The sequence below is a fragment of the Plutella xylostella genome, chromosome 14, assembly GCF_932276165.1.
Source record: "Plutella xylostella chromosome 14, ilPluXylo3.1, whole genome shotgun sequence".
Lineage (NCBI taxonomy): Eukaryota > Metazoa > Arthropoda > Insecta > Lepidoptera > Plutellidae > Plutella > Plutella xylostella.
In genome coordinates this window covers 9050957-9067797 of record NC_063994.1, presented here as the reverse complement: position 1 = coordinate 9067797, position 16841 = coordinate 9050957, and the positions used below count along the sequence as shown (strand labels likewise).

The window sequence follows — 16841 nt, the reverse complement described above, 5'->3', positions numbered from 1 at the left end:
TATTTTTGCGGTAGTTGAGTACTGAAAAAGTCTGCTCACACAAATATGTACTACCAAACATAGTTATTATCTGCTGAGCAAACTTTTTCAATTCTTTGAAGTTTTCAGAGCTCAAACCTCCATAGAATTGTATCAAGTCTGTGCTTTCTTTAAATGCAGTTTTAAGTTGGCTATTACTTTGCAAATCTACAATATTCATTTGCAAGTAGCTTGGTACCTCACTAACATCAATTCCAAAAGGGTTTTGGAATATTTCCATGTTAAGGGAGCTCTTTTTAAAATCGGTGAATCGATTTACAAACTCAGTTTGTAGTTGTGCTAACACTTTTCTCATTGTGATATTTTCCCACACAAAGTTATTTCCAGCTTCTTCCACGGCTTTCTTGCAATTGGGAAAATGGTCAAGCTTTTTTTCATCAATATGCTTGATAAACAGTTTCAGTTTCATCTCAAATGACTTGACATCTGAATACATGTCGCAAATCAATTTATTTTTTCCCTGCAAACGTTTGTTGAGCTGGTTCAGTTCCTTAGTCAAATCAGTTAAAAAACCAAGATCGATAATCCACTGTTTGTTAGTAAGCTCTTCCACTGGCTTTCCTTTCATCTCCATGAAGTTTCCAATTTCTTTTCTCAAATCAAAAAACCGTTCTAAAACGGCACCTCGACTCAGCCACCTCACTTCACAGTAGTAAACCACGTCACCATAATCAGCCTCCAGATCTTCCAAAAACTTTTGGAACTGACGGTGAGTGAGTCCATTTCTTCTTATATAATTAACAGTGGATGTTACAGTATCCACTATTTCTTTCCAGGATATAACTTTGGAGCACAATGCCTCTTGATGGACAATACAGTGGAAAATCAACGGCACAGTAGATCCAGAATCTTTCACTTTGCTGATGATTCTCCCAACAACACCTTTGTTTTGACCGCTCATGTTCTTGCCTCCATCGGTAGTGACACTTGTTAACTTTTCCCAGCTTAATTGCAATGAGTTCAGAGCTTTTTCCACATGGTGAAATAAATCTTCTCCTGTAGTCGTACCTTTTAAACTGCACATTTTCACAAGCTCTTCGTAAACAGTAAAGTTTTCGTCAATGCCGCGAACAAATATGAGTAGCTGTGCTGTATCCGACACGTCTGTACTTTCATCCATCGCTAAAGAGAAGCAGTCAAAAGACTGCGCCTTGTCCCTGAGTTGTTCACACAAATTAGCACCCAAGTCTTCAGTACGTCGGGTGAAAGTTCTCGCAGAGAGACAAAGATTTTCAAATATTTTCTTTTGCTCTGGGCATATTTCTTCTGCGATAGCTAAGGCACACTCTTTTACTAATTCACTATCGGTAAACGGACGTCCACTTTTTGCTAGAATCTCTGCTACCCTGTAACTGGCACGAACATTCGATTCGCTGTTGTCTGCCACAACTTTAAATATGTTTTGTTGACTTTGTAATGACGATTTCAAAGTGGAAATTTTCCTTTTTCGTATTTCTCCTTCAAGACAGTCAAATTTAGCTTTGTGCTCAGTGTCGTAATGTCGTTTCAGGTTATATTCCTTTACTGCAGAAATACTCTTTTGACAAATCAGGCATAACGGTTTTCCTTTAAACTCGATAAAAAAGTATAATTCTGTCCATAATTCGTTAAAAACTCTTTTTTCTTCTTCTATCTTCCTTTTCCTTGAAGCCATGCTTGTATAATTATCCTGTAACAATAATGAACAAAATAAAATCGTTGTAAAATTATATGTTATACTTAGTTAGCACCTGCAAATTCAACTCCATATTCATAACTAATAAAACATGACAGACTCGTAACTAACCTCATGTCATGTTAACCGAAGAATCTGAATCTGAATCTGAACCTTCAGACAGATTACAGAAGCAGTAAATAAAATAAAACAAATTCGCGAGTGCATACAAAGTACTTACCTCATACGACGTGCGTGAGATGCTGAAGAGTGGTGAAACGAGAAGCTAGCAACCAGATGAGACGTGAGTTTCCGGCGAATTTCCACAACCGAATGAGGCGAGAGCTGCACGCGCGGCTGTTATTTCAACTAAAGCCGGTCGCTTTGGATTTTTCGCCGCCGCACACCTGCGTCTAATCAAAGACTGCCGCCGCCTATTGTCTCAAAGAAGCCGCCTGCCTGCCACCGACGGCCACGTGCGGCGGATAAACGCAAAATAATTTTCCAAGAATTGAATAAGTACAGCAAATATATGAAATAAGTAGTTAGGTACATTTTTATTACCCCCAGGTGGGAGCGAGCTTTCAAGAATATTAACTATATGGCTTAGTATAATATGGCCTTTTGCTTTGGTATTTTTTTCTTTCGGACCTCAGGCTTGCGGGCCGCACTGAGTTAGTCCACGGGCCGCATGCGGCCCGCGGGCCGCCGGTTGCCGACCCCTGATCTACATGGTTTAAAGATAAACCACATAAGTATAAATATCTAGGTATACCTACCCTACTTTTCCGGTAGGTAGGACTGAACTAGTGGTCTTGTGCATTGCATCCGATGCTTGTCTTCCAATGTCTTTCTATGAGATCTACCAGTAGGACAAAACGTAACTTGGTAGGTACATATTCGAACATACATGTACAATCTATCTGTATTGTAAATTGTAATCTATCTGACTACGCCTCTTTGGAATACCAATGGAAAAATCCTCTTGAATAAGCTGTTTAATTTAACCACATAAACTATGATTCTCAGTTCCCAGTAGACAGTTCTCTGGTGGAGGTGACGGTGTCGGTGGCGGGCGCGGCGCCCCACATCCACGTGACATCGCCCAGTGGGACGCCCCTCGAGCCGCCAAGGATACTCACCCCGCTGAGTTTGGATGAAGTTAAGGTTGGCTTGTATTTATTAAATATTAAAGTAATCAACAGTAGTTAACTGTGTAATGTGTGAAAAATGCCAAACAGAATATTGAAAGTTCTTCAACTTTTTTTACATTTGTGGCTTTATCGAGACTTATTTCATGCTATATTTCATAAATCGTATATTCAGACATTTTATATTTACATAGGTAGGTATACTATGTATTCACTGTAGGTTTACCTTTTAGCCATACAAACTTCGAGATTAGATTAGAGCTCAGTGGTCGTATTTACCTACTCGTGTCTAAAGGTGGATACTGACCAACGTTACGAGGTGTAATGTAACATGTTACACAGCGAGCATTCGGGCAGTATCAGTACGAAGTGTTACGGGGAAACCAAATACATTTTAGAACACAGCGTTGCATAACATGCTCGCTGGAAATTTTACATTACAATCCGTAACGTTGGTCAGTTTACATTACAACCCACCTTTACAGGTTTTATTGGTTCCGTAACGTAACAAAACTCACCCTACCCCCTCAACAGATAGTGAAGCTGATAGAGCCTGAAGCGGGCACGTGGTCGCTGAGCGTGGGGAGCCGCTCGCGCCACTCTTTACGCGTGGGGGGCCGCTCGGCCCTCGCCTTCGCGCCCGCCTTCTCCGCATCGCCACCGGGGGGGCACCAGGGGAATAGCAGACCGCTGTTGGGTTAGTATAGTGTACAATATGACTTATTGAAAAACACAATTTTACAAGAATAAGCACAATAGGCGGTGTTATTTGATATTTTCAGGCAACCTTTGGGTGAATGAAAGACTACTTATTTCAAGTTGCACAAATAAAATATAAACTAAAGTCTGTCACTTTTCTATCCATATTAGAGATGAGAATAAGCGTTTAAACTGAATAATGGTTAATTGATAATTAATAATTTGAAATATCATAATATATTAAGCGTTAATATTAACGAATAATTGTTTAGCAGATAAAAACGCTGTTTGGTTGTTTGTTATTTTTAATGACTTGAAATATTAAACTCAGAGGTTATAACTTATAAGGTTATGAATAATGTTATATTAGGTTTTTTGTTTGGTTAATTAAATAGTGAAAAAAATTACTTTGTTTTATTACAGTTTAACGATATAAAAGGTACTACGCTACTATGAGATTATGTTAAAATAAAACAAAAAAATCATAGCTATACTGTATAATACAGAATAAAAGAACAGATAGGACAATATTTCTTACAATAAAAGTAAAATGTGACAAAGGTAGTAGTAATGGTAATAGGTATGTTAGAGTACAATCAGTTAGTTTTCATTTATTAATTTCTACATTTTATTAGCATTTAAAAACATAAGTTGTGAAACTTTCGTGGTAGTAAGCCGCGTGCGCCTGTCACTAATTATGTAGCCAGCTTTTGAGAAGGCTCTTTCGCAGGGTACAGATGTAACCATTATATTCCATATGATATCAAAAGAAGAGAGCAATAATCGTATCGCCGCCGCCCGCCCACGCGGGGAATAGCAGACCGCTGTTGGGTTAGTGTAGTGTATATTGTACAGTATAAGGCAGAGAAATCTGACCCCTCTCAGAAGCATTGTTACTATGAGAGGGGGGTATGGTTTCTCTGCACATGACCGTACAATATGAGTTATTGAAAAACACCAAACATATTTTACAAAAGTATATATAAGCACAATAGGTGGTGTTATCGCTAGAAGCGATATTTTTAGGCAACCTTTGGGTGAATAAAAGTCTATACTACTTGCAAAAATAATATAAAAAGAAGAAAGAAATGAATTTCAGGTCGGATCAACCTTAATTTATTCGAGAAAATCAAGGTGTAGCTCCCGTGATTAAATAAATAATGTGAAAATGGCGGCTGTTACGTAAGCGGGAGAACGTAAGAATATTGACAGACCTACTATAAGAGCGAGATAGCATGATTCCGTCCGCCATTTTCATACAGTTTCTTTATTCACACCCACTATTCCTATGCACATTACCTTTTAATAGGGCAAGGGGAAAATAGTTCCCACCATATTTACCATAGTACCTTGAGTTACGGGCGAAAACCAATAAATGAATTTTGTAATGATGTGTGAGTGTTTTTGTGATTATGATTTTATTTTTACATTTTGTTACATTTTCTTTTTCTTTTCCTTCCAGGTACCCTGAACTACATGACGATAACTCTATCGGAAACCAACTCAACAGTCACGCTAAGCCACGCGGAGTTACTGGACTTAGAGGGGAAACCCCTGTTCGAGCTACCCCTCCGATTGGTGGACGGAGACAAGGGGGTTTATGCAACTGACGCGTTTATGCCGCCAGAGGAATTGTTCTTTATTGCTGTGAGTAAGAAATACCAAATAAAGATATAGGTACAGTACCCGTATCATGAAAATTCGAGCTAACGAATAGAATCGAATGCGAGTGCGACTACTGTCAACTTGACAGCACTTTCGAACACTTTTTACCTTTCGAATGAGTTTCGAAAAGAATGACCACAGAGTACATAATATTATTCTGACAATGACCTATGGAATGATAGCTGTCAAACTTTCGCAAATCTATACACCGCCATTTTGTTGTTGACAGGTTGACAGCACTTTCGAATAGACTATCGAATAGAATATGCTGCGGTTTTTCGTAATACGGGTACAGTTCCCCAAAATTGATAATGCACATAGAAATCTTCGTCATTGTTCGGCAACGGTCATATTCCCGAGCGTTAGAAAACTATTATGTATTTAGAGTGGTTAAGTGCATTTTCTTCATGAAATTTTAGTAGAATTATGTAATTGGTGCTAAAAGAGATAATTGATTTATCAGTAACGAAATTTGATTCGATAATTCATAATATTCCATAATATTAAAATTTACTTCGAAAATGTTACAGTAGGTACTTTTCAAGTGTCCTACTGGAGCTGATGTAAAGATGGATGAAAGAAGGTTTGAATAACACAAGGTTTATATTATGTAGTCTGAGCCTATCTGAAACCTAGTTAAACATTGGGAGATATGGCGTTTCGACTTTCTCCGTGTTCGGCATCATAAGGGTCACAGTGACAGTTAAATAAAGTCCATTTTTCTCTCCACCTTTAATTTGCAAGGTGCGGGTGCCTATATAAATAGAGTGAGTCGCCCGCGCGCCTCAGTTGGTTTTTGATTTTTGAAGTGAACACTTCGGCAAAATGGCTCAATGTAGCCACGGTTCTCGTCGGCTTCGCTCCAACGGGGAAAAATATAATATTGAATTTGCGGAGTCCTCGCTGCCGGGAGCTGTAGCGTGATGCGGACCAGGCGGCGCGGGGCCTGCCGGCTGCTGCGCACGCAGCCATTGCTGAGGATTTCGCAACGAAGGTTTGAGTTGATAAGCCGTGAGTAAAATGCTATTATTTACTGCTTTTAAAAGCTCAGCCACTGGTCATAATGCTCCGGCGCTTGGGGTTTTTATCCCACGCAGTAGGGTCCGATTCAATAGTCGTGGTGATGATTGATCACATATTCCGGTCCTACTAGTGGCGCTTGAGCTAGATACTTACATTAATGACCGCTTTAAGTAAAGCATATGTTAATTTTATACAGGAAAAAATAATAAAAATATATTTTTCTACCCTTAATTTCTAATATTTTTAGAAAACAGTTGATAAAAATTTTGCTATTACAATAATGCACTTGATTATAGCTTATGTAAGGCTTTACAAACAGGAGCTTTCCAGGACCGTCATAGGATTTTTTACAGGAAGCACGTGGCTCCGAGTTTCAGTATGTTGGGACATTGTGGCATGTGCGGCGAGTAATGTGATCCGCCGGTACCTACCCGCTGAGGGTAGGCAGGCCGATTCGGTGAAATTGAAGTTTCGTGTAACCTGCACCCGGCCATGTGCTCCTGCGCTGGCCGCCGTCTTGTGGCACCTGCATCGCAGCGTACACCCGGCCCTGCGCTCCTGCCCTGGCCACCGGTTCGTGCCACCTGCATCGCAGCATACACCCGGCCCTGTGCTCCTGCGCTGGCCGCCGTCTCGTGCCACCTGCATCGCAGCGTACACCCGGTCCTGGCCCTGGCCACCGGTTTGTGGTACCTGCATCGCTGCATAGACCCAGCCATGCACTCCTGCCCTGGCGGCTGGCTGTACACCCGGTCCTGGCCCTGGTCACCGTTTTGTGCCACCTGCATCGCAGCGTATACCCGGTCCTGGCCCTGGCCACCGGTTTGTGCTACCTGCATCGCTGCATAGACCCAGCCATGCACTCCTGCCCTGGCGGCTGTGTTGTCCCACCTGCATCGCTGCGCACACCTGGCACTCCTGTTCTGGTTGCCAGATCCAAACGCCCCCTGTCTGGTAAGAGATTTTATGCTCAGCGGAACCGCCTGCACTATTGCTAGCACGGTCATCATCATCATCAGCCATCATTATGAGTGACTTATTTAGAAGGTAACGAGTAACGTGCGCTATTCATCAGTGATTTTGGCATATGCAGACGAACGTTTACTGCCAAGGTTGGTCATGTTAGCCATACAAGGGCACACCAAGGAAGCCTGAGTAACCACCTGCAGTCGCCGTAGCCGCATCGGCATGGATGACGACAAATCGGGTAACGTGCACCGCTTCTAAAAGTGTTATAGCACTTCAATTTGATGCCTCCGCTGAGGTAGGGTATTCTATTAAAGCAGCTTTCTTCTGAACTGCCCAAAGTGACCTGTAGACTGCTCCTGGGGATAGTTGTGCAATCAATTTTTTATTTCGATGTCTCTGCTGAAGAAACTGTCTAATGCAGCTTTTGTTCTAAACTGCCTTAAGATCATTGGACTGCTCATGGGAATGGTGACGCACGGTAAGTACAGGAGCGTTACTCTATACTGATGAGAAACGAACGAACGAGAGCTGTCGTGCAATCGGCACGTTTAATACATACAAACAGATAGAGCGGCTCGCGCCGCAGTGCACTGAAAGTTCGTTTTTCGTCATATAAAGTGACCCCCCAGACACTACCTTAAGTGTCATGACACATCGACAGATTCCAGCTTTGAGTCTTTTCTTTTCTCGGCTGTGAGCAAAGTGAATCCCACCGGCGAGTGTTCAACCAAAAAGCACTGAGCTAATTCCTGATTTCGTGAAAGTCGCTGTTGCTATACCATACCGCTTCACAAGTTACCGAATTTATTATGATCCTACTGTCGGGTGATCATGATCGGAGTGTCATCGCGGTTTCTGAGTGGCACCATATTAGCTGTCTTCCTTATGTCCCAGTGGATTGTGAGTGTGTATCCGAGCTCTTTGTTGAAAAATGCGTGAACCTCCTACGCAGCAGAGCTGTCTACTAGTTGTGTATCGAATAAATCGAGTAACGGTGCTCTTGCACGAGACGACTACCTTTTGGTAAAATTATAACTTCCACTATTCTGGGATCATGCATATACCTACTGTGTACTGTGTATCACATCACGTGTAGTCGCAGCCCTACTCAATGAACGGGGCTAGATAATAAACAATGGCAGTCGTCATTAAATTTCTATGAATTTCGAAGGTCATCATTTGGAGCACAATCCAAAGGGTGAAAGTACTTATTTATGCCTAAACGGCTTCTCTAATGAAAATGTATTTTTAATTCGATTCTGGCGCAAACGTTTCATAACTATTTTTCAACACTGTATCTGCTGAAACTACTTAGACTGACTGGTTAAGATGCAGACGTGCCGTTTTCACAATTCCATTTTGAGTAATCCTCAACTGTTTTATGGATCTTTCAGTTAGTTACGTAACTAGTTACCAAGTAAAAAATTACTTGTGTCATGCTCGTACTCGCATCTCATTTAGGAGCTCTCTGGCCTCTAGCTGAAGGCTAAAACTGGTATATATATATATCTACTAAGCTAGTACAGAGTTATAACCGGGCAGCGGTGACATGGTAGCTGCTTGATTTATTAGAGTTTGCTGAAAACTTTCTAAATAAGTAATAATTATTAGTCATAATATTAACTCTTCGCAGTTCTTTCAGAATGCAATACCAGGTCGCTGAAGTAGGTAACCTTCCTTAGCTGGACAACAACAAGCCTTTTTGTTTTAAAGAGTGTCACAGTTATTGGCCGTTCCACTGTCATATCGATGTCCAAGGACTTTTTCTTGGGTATAGCTAACTACCTAAGTTTACCTATAGATAGCCGCAAGCTATCTGCTGTTGGCGAACTGTCAGTTCTGATTGATAAGTCAGGCTCGAGGTGGCTCGTCCAACTGTCCATGTTCCCGCCACCATGATTGTTGCTTCCACAGATTAGAGAGTCTATGATGGCTGTCGTTGCATCAGGTCTGATCAGGTACAACTAACATCTTTACGTACCATCTTTATTTAATCGAGCTATTTTATTTTGTTTTATCTAGGTTGACTTAATGGTTTCAAAATCGAACCTACAACAATGTAAGTAGGTACCTACCTACGTACCTTTGAAGTTGCAACAAGGCGAAGCCAAGGTTTTGGCCGAGACCTGCCCTTAGTGTTGACGAACATACCTAAAGGTGACCTTGTTAATGTTTTTCATACGAAGTACTGAACATTTTACTTATCCTGGTGGCATGACTGATCATTTACTTACCCAGCTAAGACATGTTAGCCGGGTTTCATTTATCAACTATTACAATTGTTAGTGTTGTGTTAATCAATCTTTATTAATTGATGTCATCTACCAAGGAATGCTGCCAGAGCTCATAATATTCACACATGATGATACAAAATGATAGTAGCCCACAAAATCGGTGCAAAGGCTTATTAAATAACTTTCCTTCCTAGTAGGACTGCACAGGAACTCGTTAACCGCCGAGTTAGTTAGAATACAAAATTAGACTGTGTGTTACTTGTCAATCTAGAATATGAATATAGTGACCTGCATCATGTTTTGAAAAACTGAATACTTAGTTATACGCCAGTGTCACAGCCTTCATCTAATCTTTTCCAGTAGCTGATGAGGCTGAGATATTTAGTAAAATTATCTTCCCTTCAAGCACCACTCCTCGTTCCAAGGACTAGATGCCGCGCCAGGTGTTGCAGGCCGTGTCATCGTACAGGGCTGACTGAGCAGGTCCTCGAGGCTCCAGGGTCGGCTGCTGCATTTCTGAGGTCAGTCCAGAATTACATACCCTAGTCAGCATGTGCTGACCTGAGCCCCAGCGGCCTGGATCGATATTCTACATTTTACAGCTTTTAAATATTGTTGCAAAGTATTTCACTGGTTCCATCCATTCGGCTAGTGTATGTTAAAAATATTGCCTTGACAATAACATGATTTTGATCAATAATTACTTATAAGTATAAATACCTACCTATATGTATAGGTACATACCTTCCATAACTTTCTGACAAGTCAGGAATAATAAGGAAGTACTTAAGTCTTATGTATACTTATACCTTTCTTTTTAGTAGTTATATCTATTACCTAGAAATCTATGCATTATAAATTTATAGATTCAAATATTTATCTACTGATATACTCATCAGTAGCTTATGGGTCACAGTTGGTTTTCTCTCCACCATGCGATAATAAACACATCTCACAATGTTTAACTAGGTTTCAGATAGGCTCAGACTACATAATAGACGCATTTTTCCTGAAATAAAAATGACATATTATGTATCTAGCCTATCTGAAACCTAGTCATTTCTGCATGGTGATATTACAACTGAGGCGCGCGGGCGACTCACTCTATTTATATAGGCACCCGCACCTTGCAAATTAAAGGTGGAGAGAAAAATGGACTTTATTTAACTGTCACTGTGACCCTTATGATGCCGAACACGGAGAAAGTCGAAACGCCATATCTCCCAATGTTTAACTAGGTTTCAGATAGGCTAGATACATAATATGTCATTTTTATTTCAGGAAAAATGCGTCTATTATAAGGAGAAATGGATTTCAAACACAGGTTTATATTAAAAAATTTAAATCTCAGTTCAAAAGTATTTACAGCACTGATTATTTCACATTAATAAAAATGTTTACATTAAAATCTCAGTTCAAAAGTATTTACAGCGCTGATCATTCACAATAATATTACAATTACAAACTTGGTCTTTTGGGTGTGGCTTTATTGGCAAAGTGAAGTCTATCAATGTGACGTACTTATATTTTATTCTTAAATGTGCCTCATAATATGGCATCGTCAAAAATAATTAAAGTTGAAATTAAATTCACATTTGAAAAAAATAACAAGAACGATGTGTAATTGCAGCTCTTTATAATTCCACAAAAGTAATATTGATCTTGACCTTGAGACCCTTGACAGATCGGTGACAGCCACCGACCGCCCAAATTGTTTTCGATTATGTGTCACATGATATTGACTACTATTTCATTCGAACAAGGATCAAAATGCAAGTGCTCTTACGATTCAATGATTCGGGTGTTTCCGGGAATACGACAGTTTGCGAAGATTTGCATGCGCATTATTAATAGGGGAATTATAAAACGAGCGAACAAAAAAAAAGTTTGCGACTGATGATGACATACTGTTTTAATAACTTGAGCGGTATGAATTTTAGTAAGCGAAAAATTAACTAAACTGACGACGAATATTGATTTATAATAAAATCCAAAACGAGCTTACAAAAAGTGGATTATGATAAATCCATTTCAGATATTAAAATTTTATCCGAGCGACTTAATTACTAAGTGAGCGACTGGAAATACAGAGAGGGCAACTTCAATATTAAGATAGATTCGATTTTTCTAAGTGAGGTTATACTTAGCGAACTACTAAAAAGTTCACTTTGAGCAAAGTTTTGTATGCTGCTTTATTCATGATTATTGGTTACTGATATTCTATTTGAGGGCTTATGTTTTTTTTATTTTGATACGCTTCTTTTTGCTTTGCTTTGCAACGAAAATGCTACAGATTAACCCCCTTATTCATAGAAAAGTTACAATACATTTTAACTAATAAACTGTTTTGTCCCTCTCTGTCAAAGTACAAATCGTTCTTTGTCGGAGAGGGACAAAACAGTTTATTAGTTAAAACGTTCTGTAACTTCTCTATGAATAAGGGGGTTAAACTATACTATAAGTTTAGTCATATAAGTTCTTTTGTTTTATTTGTTGTTTCCTTGTGTATTTTTGGTGTGTGGTGCTAGTCACCGAATAAATATTTTTTATCTTTTTTATCTTACCCTGACTACTGAGCCGATGGTCCCGGGTTCGATTGCCCGGCTGGGGCAGATATTTGTTTAAATACAGATATTTGTTCTCGGGTCTTGGATGTGCCCGTAAAATGGCAATAGGCCCGCCCCCTATTACATTGGGACTAACATAACGCTCTGGCGAAAAGTGGATGCAGCAATGCACCTCTGCCTACCCCGCAAGGGAGTACATTAGTACAAGGCGTGAGTGTATGTTTTTTATACTCTGCTCATTAGTGTATTTTTCAAAGTGGTTTTTGTATTCGAAACACTTAATTTAAGATAAAATGCCGCTCAGTATAAAAAATACATTTGCCAAATATTGAAAAAAATGCAGGACGTAACGTTGACACTCAAACAAATATTAGGTCGCTCAAATATTATGAAGCTGCTCATTTTGTATTTTAAGTAACTCAAATTAATGTTTGTAAGTTGCTGTTCTGTTGATTTCTCGTCACTCGCAGTCAGTCGCTCACTTAGTAATTCTATAACCCAAATTAATTAATTTTGACACTTAGAACTGTAATTTACAGTCACTCGTTTTATTACTACCCTTATTAATATGGGAGAACTGTAGGTACTTAACTAAATATTAAATTAAATTTATTTTTTTAGGTCCTAACTAGCATAGTTACATACTTACCTAGAATCCAGACAGAAGCTATTTTAATTTCCGAAAAAAGCCCAGATGTGATGATTCTTCGTTTTACAAAATCATGTTTTTAAGGGGTAGTTAGCACATGCTAACATAGCTTAATCTACATAGCGCTCTATCCTTCTTTCTTATTCGTTCTTTATATCCCTCTCGACTTATAATATGTATTTGTTTATACAAGGTGATGCAAAAGTTGTTTTCCTACTAAGCCGAAAGGGGATGACTCAGGGAGTCAAATGTAAACAATGTTTGTTCTACAACTTGTGGAAGTTTGCTAGAGAAAAAAATGCTGCTCAATAATATAGTAGGTATGTAATTTTACAGATCAATGGTCGTGATGAAACTAATCAGGAACTGCGTCGCGTGAGCACAACCACTGTCCAAGCGAAACCACCAGGTAAATATTCACTTTTGTACAGTTCGGTTCATATAAGTTGACGAAGCGATAGGTCGCGAGCCGTATCGCCGTTTTTGAATGCGTACAGTACAATGCACTTAGGGTACATCTAGAATCTAGATGCGCAGGTTTCCTCACGAGGTTTTCTTTCACCGTAAGATCATATGATACTTAAATTCCTTATTTCTAAAGTATTCATTAGCACTTGTCAGAACTTGTTTAGAACCCACCTTATCCATTTCACCATCACGACTCCATTATTAATTACTATACAATTCATTTATTTTTTATTTCAGAGGTTCCATACATCACAGTGAATGAAGACATAGATGCTATGGAACACGACCGGGTCGTCCTAGACTGTTCCGTAGAGAGCTTGGTTCCCGTCACAGTGTATTGGAAGAAAGATTACAAGAAATTGGCCAATATTTCTAGTTTGTAAGTATTACTTAGTAGGTAATTTACCGATATATTTTACAAAAGCATGATATAGCTAAAAATCCCGCGGCAGATCGCCGTTTTCGACCTAGAGAAAAATTACTATAAACAAAGTTGAATTTTTTCGTGAATTTTGACATTCTGATATTTTTTCTGGGCTTTGATATAACATGTGGCACACGTAGGTTTCGGCTTAGTGTAAGTTACCCTTTTTGCAACACCCTGTATGCATATAAGGCGTGAGTTTGAGGTAGTTTACACCTAAACGGAATATGTACAAAGGTTCCATTCGAGTGAGCCAGTCACCAACAGCTCCTTTATGGATGGATGGTTACTTGTAGATACAGAATAGAATAGAAGGCATGAGTGTTAACACCCTGTATTTATGGTTAATATTTCTGTCTTCTGAAATACAAATTGATATCTAGTTCGGAAAACAGTGCTCATTATACTTTGTACGTATGTTTTTGGTGTATAAATAAATCTTTAAATCTTTTAAATCTTTATGTATATGTTACAGACAAAGCACGCAGCTACAGTACGCGATAGAGGAGCTGTCAGCGGCTGATGCGGGTGCCTACTCCTGCCACGCTCACAACTCAGCGGGTTTCAACAAGGCAACTGCTACTGTTCATGTCTCATGTAAGTATAGTTTAAATAAAATAATTATCAAAATTGGTCCATAAATGGTGGAGTAAACGGTGAACATACCTAAATAAAATAAAAACATACAGACGAATTATGAATGGCAGCAGTAGCTCAGTCGGTCAAGCGCCTGCTTCTCACGCCAGAGATGCGGGTTCGAATCCCGGCGCTGACATGTACCAATGATTTGATTGAATTTAAGTAAAATTTTCACGATCGCTTTGTGTAGGAAAATATTGTGAGGAAACCTGCATATCTTGATTCAACACTTCTAGATGTTTAAGATAATGATGATGATCATCTTTCATCGATCTTGATCAAGATAATCAATTATTCTGTTTATGATAGACGTGTTTAAATGAATTATTAAAACATTTCAGTTAACCTGCCGGTAGTGAGCATACAACCTGAAAACATGACTATAATGGAGAATGAAAACTTAACAATATCCTGTACTGTGTACAGTGAAAGACTTCACAAAATGGAGATACAATTAAATGGAAATTTCCTTGAGTCAGTATTGCCGCAATCAGCAGCCGATTATTACAATTTTAATAAAACCATAGAAACTGTTCCGGAAAATTCTGGAGAATTTGCGTGTTTGGGTGAAAATGATGGTAAGAGTCAGTCATAAAAATAAGAAAGGTATATAAGTGTGTTGCAAAAAGGATATACTACGCCGAAACCTACGTGTACAGCATGTTGTTAAGCCCGGAAATTAAATCAGTGTGTCAAAATTCGGTTTCGGCTTAGTACCTATACCCTTTTTGCAACACTCTGTATTATGTTCTTCTACTATTACTCTTCGTAAGTATAATTTACATGATTTAAAACCTTTTCGGTACCCAAAACCACTATTTTCTACAAGGCACTACTAAAGAAAAAAATAAAATCAAAGAAACTTTTTTTTCACAGGAGGTGAAGTCAAACAATCCACCTTCATAACCATTTTGGCGAGACCTAAGGCTAACATAGGACTTCGTGAGATAAAGAAAACAGCTCATTCAGATTTTCAAATACATTGCTTCGTTGATGCAGACCTCGTGCGATGGTTCAGACCAAACGGAGCAATGGTTAAAGAAGAGATCCTGATTGGAGGGAATGTGTCTGTTTTTAATTTGAGTAATGTGACAATTTTGGATGATGGCTTTTGGGAATGTAAAGCTTTTCGGCGAGGTTACGAAGGTACCTACTTAATTATGTAAAGTATTTGGAAATGGCGGATATACCTACTTACCTACTACTTATTTATGCTGTCTCGCCCTGACGTACTTAACTTATGCTTTTCATAGGAATTTCCATACTCCTTATGTTAGACCATCTTCTTTTCACTTATTACTAAAATCCTTTTTTGCAGATGGTAAAAATCTCCATCAGATTCGTCGCTTTCTTGGTCTAGCTAGCTTATAATGCCAATCTTCCGTTTCTTAAGTATACATATTAAACTTCTTGTATACCTACTATGCAAACTAACTACCTACTTAGTTAAATTATTTACAGATTCCGACAGAGTTAAATTAACTATAACTTACAAGCCTCAAATAGCCATCGATACTCCAAATAACGTTACATTAAGTTATGGAATGGATTATAACATTACATGCCATGTGCAAGCCAACCCACAGCCTCAAACTATAGCTTGGCACAAAGACAACGGAGGCATAATCAGTAGTGAGGTAAGATTAAAACACTAACTAAACTTAACTAACTAAACTGTTGAATCATGTTATAACGTGGCGTGGGAATGTGTAATACAAGATGATTACACCATAAAAATTTCCGCCATGGAAATGGGATAAAACGTACACTTAATAGAATAGCTATCAAAGAAAATTTAGGTGCAGTTTATTAGTAGGGTGATATAAAAGTTTTAGATCATTTTAAGAGCTCCATTTCATTAGTTGAAAATATTTCTCTCCGATGCACCGTTTTCGAGATATAAGCTAAAAACCAAAAATTCGTACCTTTATCCCCCCCTCCTTCCCCCCGCTCATCACCTAGGAGTCAGGACTTTTGGTATGTTAACAACCTAAGCCCCCTGAACAAGTTTCTGAAGGAATCGCTTAGTTAGTCACTCACGCACTCTACACCTCATTTTGAGTCATTTATTGACTGGACTAATTTGTTTGTAGACTATTGCTTCAAATTCAAATGGTTTAATCGACGTAAAATTTTACAATTATTTGTCGATAGTCATCTACCACCATTTCACAAAGGCCCCGTCATTGAGAAGGAAAGAAATGGCGAAAGAAACTCCTCGAGCATCTTTTCAACTTTTTCCTTATAATCTATTACAATTTTTACTTATATCTAGTACCTACAATTTTACTTAAGTACCTATATCCATTTCATTTTTTCAATAGCCTTAGCTGAGGTGGACAAGACCACGCGTTTTTGTCGTTTAAATAATCATTTATACTATAGTAAGCTTTACTACATAATGTAGCTTTAACATAATTCTTAAATTTTTGCTCAGTAAGGTTTATTGCTTCATTTTTTTTTTTTTTTTTTTTTTTTTTTTTTTTATTATTTAATGGCCACTTGCGATCGGTCCTGAGACCATAAGCAGGTATTTTCTGTGAGCGTCACATGTCGGGTCTGTCATCCATTGATTGTTTCCCCATGTTTTAAACTAGTCCCCTTTTGTCAAGATCCAGAATTTTGTGTCTCTTGAGTCGGGTACAATTCAGTTCGTTAGT

At 38.8% G+C, this 16841-nt stretch overlaps 1 protein-coding gene across 1 annotated transcript in view; it reads left to right on the top strand.

Moving 5' to 3' along the window:
* LOC105392367 (hemicentin-1-like) overlaps positions 1–16841 on the top strand; it is a 55835-nt gene that overhangs the window by 6897 nt on the left and 32097 nt on the right. Inside the window, exons 5-13 of the mRNA XM_048625575.1 lie at positions 2723–2860; positions 3379–3541; positions 5006–5190; positions 12987–13059; positions 13356–13497; positions 14018–14139; positions 14523–14759; positions 15058–15327; positions 15643–15818. Of these exons, the coding sequence (XP_048481532.1) occupies positions 2723–2860; positions 3379–3541; positions 5006–5190; positions 12987–13059; positions 13356–13497; positions 14018–14139; positions 14523–14759; positions 15058–15327; positions 15643–15818 (1506 nt within the window). The remainder of the gene's footprint in view (positions 1–2722; positions 2861–3378; positions 3542–5005; positions 5191–12986; positions 13060–13355; positions 13498–14017; positions 14140–14522; positions 14760–15057; positions 15328–15642; positions 15819–16841) is intronic.